The sequence below is a fragment of the Babylonia areolata genome, chromosome 31, assembly GCF_041734735.1.
Source record: "Babylonia areolata isolate BAREFJ2019XMU chromosome 31, ASM4173473v1, whole genome shotgun sequence".
Taxonomy (NCBI): domain Eukaryota; kingdom Metazoa; phylum Mollusca; class Gastropoda; order Neogastropoda; family Buccinidae; genus Babylonia; species Babylonia areolata.
In genome coordinates, this window is record NC_134906.1 from 10040653 (window position 1) to 10049179 (window position 8527).

Consider the following 8527-nt stretch of genomic DNA (forward strand, 5'->3'; position numbering starts at 1 on the left):
AATGTTACATCATGGTAGAAAAAGTCCAATTGTCAAAATTTCAGCTTGAAGAAAAACACACCGGTAACTCAGTTACATAAAAATATACAGAAAATGTATGGTTTCATGGCAAAACATTTCCAAAATTATTTTCATAAGAGGCAAACCATTTCTCTAATCTGCAGATGGAAAATGAATTGTTTTAAGACCAAGTATGTCAATAATGTTTCTTGCATATGTGGTGCTCACATAACAGCTGATCATGTACTAACTTGCGATTTGCTAAAGTCTCACATCCCCGGCTGAACTGAAATCATCTTCAGTGTTGACAATCTTCAGCAGTCCATTGCTAATGTATGACTTTTTAAACTCCTTGTTAAATAGTCCAGTTGGTTCGCCGTTATAGTTGCTAGTTTTTCATTAAAAAAGATGTTATATTGTTATGCTTTTAAATTTAAAAAACAAACAAAACTTAATCATTCTGTATATGTAACACACACATACATACACACACGCGCGCAAACATGCACGCACACACACTTTCACTTAATCTCACACAGTAATTCCCCCCCTCCCCCCCCCCCCCCCCCCCCCGATTTTTTGTCCTACCCTCGTCTAATATGATCACTTACAGTGAAAAGAAGTTAACTCACTCAGTACGGCCAGTCCTCTCTTCTCCTCTACATAGACCCCTCGGATGTCCAGTGGGTGTCTGAATGACCCAACCTTTAGCTTCCGTCGTCAGAATTGTGGTATTCTTTGTCAACATTCACCTCTTCAGTATAAGAGCCTTCCGCTTGCAATATTTTGATGATGGTAATTGGGGTGAAACGCTGTTAACGTCGTCTCTTTCGCCGTTCGTATGGAGAGAGTTAAACTAAAGAACGAAATGCACACACGCGCGCACACACATACACACACACACATAGATGCACACACACACACACACACACACACACACACACACAGACACGTTTACTGCACTGTCAGCACGCGCCTTCCAGGAGGAATCGGTATTAATCATGATGGCGGCTGCGGTGCGTCAGCTGCGCGGCGGATGACAAAGTGGCGTTTAACGACCTATTGGCTTAACGCCCTTAAGGTCAAGTTGTTCTGGACAGACGTCCGCGGCTGGCTTTTCTCGGTGGTAGACAGGTGTTCAATGCTGTGGTCCGTATGATGTCGCAGCCGTAGTCAGGAGGGACTCGTTGTCCCAATGGGTGTCAGTGTTGTTCAGTGCTGTAGTCGGCCGGGTATCTTTCTCGGCTGTAGTCTGATGTTTTCTTGACGGTTGTCTTTACGTATTGTGAGATAACATTTTCTTTTTCAGTTCGTTTTTCTTTTTCTCATCGTTGGTTACATCGTAGTCTCGACTGTAGGCTTTGTTGTCGTAGCCGTGTTGTTCTTTAGTTCGAGGTGACCAAGGCCGTCTTCAGGTCCACCGGGCAGCCAGTCCTCACGCTCTGTCGACGACCCACACGTCCCACGACGGCAGACCACCACCAACAAAGGGAGCGACAAAGCCACGAACCGCCATGAATGTGCCATGACCACCGACGTATATCTATTTATAGGTTCTGGGCCATAACATGTGTGTGAGCCGCCCGTGAAAAAATGTTGATAAGCAAGAGAAGCTGGGAGGCCGGACACCATAAATGCTGGATATTGGCAAAAATGCTGCCCCCCCTCCAACCCTTCCGCCCCCCCCCCCCCTCTCTCCACACACACGTACACACATGCCCCCGCCCCCCTACTGACCCCGGCCCACCCCCTCTACACCACCACTCTCCCTCGCATCCCCTATCGGGCAACCCCCACCTCCCCTCCCCCGTCACGAGAAAACTTTTCCCTTGATTACAATAAACATTTATACATTGCTCGGAAGAAAAGCCGGAGAGTATTGCAAATACCCATAATCATCTTAGTGTGGAAGCCATCGCACATTAGTGCAGAAATTCTAATTTTATGTCATTGCATTTTTTCCCATTTATTGTATTCATATGGACAAAAAGACAGACAGACAGAGGTAGGGAAGAAAATGAGTCGAATAAAATTTTTTTTTTTTTTTTCCCCTTTTCAGTCGCACGTAATATTGTGGAAAAGGTTGCGCAACAAATGTACGCTTGCGCTCTGGAAAAAAAAAGAGAGAGAAAGAGGAAAGACTCTCTCTCACTATGTACATGAGATCAAGATCAACCAAACAACTTACATCACATTCCGACCAGAGCAGCAGTTTGGCTTGTGGAACATGCACATGCCCGATAAGTGATGTAAATAGAACCTTTGACCTTTTGCGGAACCGTTGTCTCCTGCGACGCGATTGGTCCGTTCTGGGCCTCATTTCCCACGTGCCGGTGGAAGCTTGATAACAAAGCCGAGCAGGCGAACACCGGCTTGCTGTTTGGATGGTGTGTGTACCGATTTTGTGCGAGTGGAAGGGCTGTTTCTGTCCCAAACTCATGTCTATTCCTTTCAAAGTTGGCATTCTCAGACTCGGCAGAGTCGCAGGAAAGGTAAGCGTTGGTGTTTTTCGTTCAGAATTGTTCGCATCGACCGCTAAAACCACCACAGTTCGATCGATACACCCGAACACTCTCGTCTGTTTCACTCTCGACTCGGAGACCTGTTCTTCTTCAGTGGGGTTTCAAGCTAAAATTTTTCATTGTCCATTCCATTTACATGTGGTGATTTGTTTGTAGACACACAAACCGATAAATGTTAATGAAATGTTTGGTAAAATTTGGTCTGTAATTGTGAAGAAACGGATCGATTCAAACAAAGGCGAGCCGATCTCGCTCGAAGTCGCACTGTCTGTTCGTGTGTTGGCTGTCTTCGTTTGAAACACACCACAGTGGTTTTCTCCTGTGAGCGGAAAGGGCCACCAATTCAACAACTGCTGGCCAGCTGTCGTCCTGCTTTCATGGGTAGCCAAACCAACACAGATATGTCACAGCCGCGGAAAAAGTGTGAACGTTATAAATAAATGGGTGAGCGGCTGACCATGCCATGTTTGGCTTCACAAAGAGAGACTGTTTCGGTCAAGTCTTGTGACTTGTGTTCATATGATATAGATCTGTAACTCGCATAGAAGAATCAAATTCGTTATGCAAGAGCATCATTACATCTCAGAAACAAAGACCTAACGGGGAGAAAAAAGAAAGAAAACTGAATGATAAATTTTCGTACAGGAAGGCATGGCGCTATGTATTTTAGAATTATGTGATAGATCTTGATATATTTTTCTTTCAGTTTAATGGTGACTGATATCATTTAGATTTATTTTAGAAATTGGTTGTGTCACACACACACACACACACACACACACACACACACACACACACACAGATGTTAAAAGTCCAGTTCACAGCAATATGTACTTAGGGTAAAAAAAAAAAAAAAAGAATTAAAAATTTTGCATCTTGACCACATAACCGTCAATTAAAATTTAAATCTACATCATTCTAATCTCATTGATTGATGTGTTTCCCTTTCTGTTCTTTTTTTTTTTAATGTCAGTAATACTATACTGTCAACTGACAAAACTGACATTCATACATGTGCACTGACACACACTGACACAGTACACACACACACACAGTACACACACACACACACACACACACACACACACATACACACACTCACACACACACAAACACAAATAAACACTCACACACACACACACCCAAACACTACACAACACTGCACAACACTACACTACACAACTCTTGAAAGGAAAATAGTAAAATGATAACAAATAGTGAAATACAACACACACACACACACACACACACACACACACAGTGCAACACTTCACCACGCTACCCAACACGACACTTGTTGAAAGCAGAATAGTAAAATTCATTAAGAATACAAAACAAACCACACACAGACACAGACACAGTGACACAGATCGTCTAATATCCCTGATAGTGAAAAGACGCTTCACTAAAGAACGAACAGATACACACACACACACACACACACACACACACAGAGTGCTCGTCTAATATCACAAAAGAGTTAAAAGATGTTAAACTAAACATAACACACACAGTGCCACACTACACCACACTACCCAACATGACATTTTTTGAAAGCAGAATTGTAAAATACATTTAAAAATACAGCACACACACACACACACACACACACACACACACACACACACACACACACAAGATGAGAGAAGTTCATTGTTGTTTGACCAAGTGCTACGCAGTTCAGAGCAGATGGCTGCCTCATTTTTTTTTTTTTTTTCCACAAAAACTGAAGAAAGGAAACAAAAAGTTGTGCACACACTACAGTGTGTTTAGGACTTGGACTTGGAGCACACTTTAATCCAAGCTTTAGGCGGACATAGCCCTGTTTGAAGTGTTTCTGTTGTGCTTTTTTGTTGTTGTCTGATGTGGGGCATGAAAAGGGACTGTGGAGTTGGTGGTGGGAGGGGGGTGGGGGTGGGGGATGTGTATTATACTTCAGTGTGTACATGAGGTGAATACATGTGTTCAGAGTATAAGGTGTACATGTTGTGGAGTGTTGGCCTAGAGGTAACATGTTGACTGAGGAAGCGAGAGAATCTTGAGTGCACTGGTTCGAATCCCACAGTCGCCAGTCTTTTCTCCCCCTTCCACTAGACCTTGAGTGGTGGTCTGGACGCTAGTCGTTCAGATGAGATGATAAACCGATGTCCCGTGTGCAGCATGCACATAGGGCATGTAAAAGAACCCATGGCTTCAAAAGGGTTGTCCCTGGCAAAATTGTGCAGCTTCTTCTTCTTCTTCTGCGCTCGTGGGCTGTAACTCCCACGTCAGTTCACTCGTATGTACACGAGTGGGCTTTGCATGTATGACCGTTTTTACCCCGCCATGTAGGCAGCCATACTCCGCTTTCGGGGGTGTGCATGCTGGGTATGTTCTTGTTTCCATAACCCACCGAACGCTGACATAGATTACAGGATCTTTAACGTGCGTATTTGATCTGCTGCTTGCGTATACACACAAAGGAGGTTCAGGCACTAAGCAGGTCTGCACATATGTTGACCTGGGAGATCGGAAAAATCTCCACCCTTTACCCACCAGGCGCCATCACCGAGATTCGAACTCGGGACCCTCAGGTTGAAAGTCCACCGCTTTAACCACTCGGCTATTGCACCCGTCAAAATTGTGCAGCAAAATCCTGCTCAATAGGAAAACAAATAAACTTGCACGCAGAAAAAAAAAGAAAAAAAAAGGGTGGCACTCTCAGAGTTGCGACGTGCTCTCCTTGAGAGCAGCCAGAATTTCACACAGAGGAGTCTGTTGTGACAAACATGTTAATGATAATCATATACAATAAAATACAATGTAAGTCTAACTTACTTGTTTCGTTTGAACTCCTTGAGGAGTGCGAGGCCTCAACAACACTCCTCTTGCGGACTGTGTTCTGGGCTGTCCTCTTTTAGATGAGGCCTGTGTCTACAGGTATGGCCTGCCTTCGTCTCATTCTCTGTGCATCATCACAATTTCTGCCTGGGCACTTACTGTTTTTTTCCCTTGAGGGTTCCATTCAGGTGCTTGTCTGTTATTGTTGTTTTGGAGGTTTGTTGACCCAGATTTTCTAGAGTACATGTAGTGGATGCAGATTATGGTGGTATAGGTGGTATATATATATATATATATATATAATAAAAGAACACATGGCAACAAAAAGGTTGTTCCAGGCAAAATTATGTAGAAAAATCCACTTCAATAGGAAAAACAAATAAAACTGCATGCAGGAAAAAAAAAGAAAAGAAAAAAGGGTGGCGCTCTCAGTGTAGCAACGTGCTCTCCCTGGGGAGAGCAGCCTTAATCTCACACAGAGAAATCTGTTGTGATGAAAAGAAATACAAATACAATATATATATATATATATATATATATATATATATATATATATATATATATATGTATGTCTTCAGAGATTGCTACTTTGCTACTCTTCTTGATTGTGATAGTAATTTCATCCACAGCTGGTCACTTGGTGGCTTGGCATTCACTTCCAAAGGCTGGGTTCCCGGTGGGATACAATTGTCTCCAGGGGGGGTTCCATCCATAGTGGGAGCCCCAGTCCAGGATTGGGGCCCATTTTCCTCTCTGGTCAGCCTTGCTGGTGATGATAGCTCTACTGTTTTTTGTTTTTTTGTGTCTTTCACTGGTTGAGTTGGGTTGCTGCTTTTGTCAGACATGTTATCTCAAAGTATACTAAAAAGAATATATATATATGTATATTTTTTTTGTGTATAGTCTCATCATTTTTGTTTTTCCTGTAGCAGCTTCTGCCACAGGTCTGAAGTCCAGTCATGGATGAAGTACTTTCCTTTGTCCGTACAATTTTACACTCTTTTCTTTTACTTGGGAACTGGTCTCCAACATGTATGTTTGAAGTTGTAACTTTATATTCCTGGTTTTAGGTCTGCCTCGTCTTCTGCGTCGGTTGTTTTCCTTTCAGTGATGATGAGGGCCTGTGTTTCAGTTGTCTCCCAGTACCATTCTTCATCAAGTTCATGGAAGGAAGGTGGCAGAATGGTTAAGACACTTAAATCTGCCAATCAGTGTCTGTGAGTGTCTGGGTTCAAACACAGGTCTCGCCCTTTCTCCAAAGTTTGACAGGAAATTAATCAAACTGAGCATCTAGTCATTTGGATGAGATGATAAACAGAGGTCCAGTGTGCAGCACACACTTTGTGCACTGAAAAAGAACCCCATGGCAACATAAGTGTTATTCCCTGGCAAAATTATGTAGAGGAAATCCACTCTGATATGTGCCCGTACACAATGCATGCACTCAAACTAGTCAAAGCCTGACTAAGTGCTTTTGGGTACATGCTGCTGGTCAGACATCTGGCCAGCAGATGTGGCGTAGTTTATGGATTTGTCTGAACTGCAGTGACTCCCCCCCTTGAGAAACTGAAATTGAATCGGATGGTGAGGGCCCATGTTTCTGTTGTAAGCCACTTCTTCATGTTCCCTATGCTTTCTTTCTGAAGACTTTTTTTTCTTTTTTTCTTGATGACCTTCTCAGCATTCTGTGTGTGTTTCTTTGATCAACTTGCTTTTCAGTGTGTGTTGACACACTTCAGCCTTCACTTTTTTTTTTTTTCTCACAGTTTTCAAGCTGTTTGTTACTGTTTGAATTGATCATGGTCTTCCTGTCTGATCTCTGTTTCTTTTTAGTGTGTATGCTGTGTGGTTTTGCTTGTTCTAGTGTGTGCAATCATGTTGTAAATTTTGTGCCAAATTAGAGTATCTATAGACTGTGGGCTGTATCAGAATGGGATTTGTATTATTTACTATTGCTGTCACTTGTGTTTAGTGTGTACACACACACACACACACGCGCACACACACACACACACACACACACACACACACATGCACACTCTCTCTCTCTCTCTTTCACACACACACACACACACACACACACACACACACACACACACACACACACATTAAATAGTTCACTAGTTAGTTATAATATATATGTTGATTATTTTATGTGTACATTCCACATTACTCAGACCATGTCAGTATGGGTTTTGGAAATTGCTTAAGACTAATGATAATTAACAATGATATACTGTGTGCACATGATGAACATTTTATTTCTCTGCCATCAGCATGTGCACACAGACAGTGGGGTATGTTAAATAGCATGGGTTCTTAATAGTGTACAGCACTGTAATATTAATAATCATAATGTTAATACAGTTGGGGTATGTTAGCATGGGTTATTTGAGGAGTGGGGACTGGGGTTGTATGCCATTTTAAACAGTACTTTGTTTGAATTCCTGAGAGATAAGGGAGGGGGAAGTGTGTGGGGTGGGGGCTGGATACAGGGGAGTTAAACTACTTTCCTGATTTTTGCTGACAGTGTGTGTGTGTGTGTGTGTGTGTGTGTGCGTGCGCAGGTACATACTATTATTAATACTAATTACTATATTAACTATATCTGTGTGTTTGTGTGTGCATATATATAATATATATCTCTGATATCTGGGTATCATATCTCTGATCTCTAATATCTGGGTATCACATCTCTAATATCTGGGTATCATATCTTTAATATTTGGGTATGTAAAGTAAATTACTCATTGATTCTCATGGATTGAATGTCAAACGCAGTCCATTGAATCATTAAGTTACCTCATCAAAATTACACATTGATTTTATTTGGATTGAATGTCAAACACAGTCCTGTGAATCGTTAAGTTACCTCATTTATCATACGACATCCATACATATATATATCAAACATATGAGATGGATAAACACTGTTAACTGTATACCATATCTTCGTTACTGCTTTGTACTAACTTGAAAATTAATTCATAGTTTACAGCAAAGATACTGAAACTTGTCAGTGATTTCTAGTTCAAAAACAGTCCTCATCACTTCAGTGATTAAATGCTTCCAAGAACTGTTGAAGGAAAGGATAACATTGTTGGTGAATTGGTTGGACCATCCGATTAGGTTTCACTTTCACCCTTGGGGTCAAGACAGGAAAAGTTCTCCTTTTTTTTTGAGTC

The 8527-nt window shown here is 41.9% G+C and overlaps 1 protein-coding gene across 1 annotated transcript in view; it reads left to right on the forward strand.

The window, feature by feature from the left end:
- Positions 1 to 2361: 2361 nt before the first annotated feature.
- Positions 2362 to 8527, forward strand: part of LOC143276165 (zinc finger MYND domain-containing protein 19-like) — a 56240-nt gene continuing 50074 nt past the window's right edge. Inside the window, exon 1 of the mRNA XM_076580589.1 lies at positions 2362 to 2492. Within this exon, the coding sequence (XP_076436704.1) occupies positions 2385 to 2492 (108 nt within the window). The 5' untranslated portion in view covers positions 2362 to 2384. The remainder of the gene's footprint in view (positions 2493 to 8527) is intronic.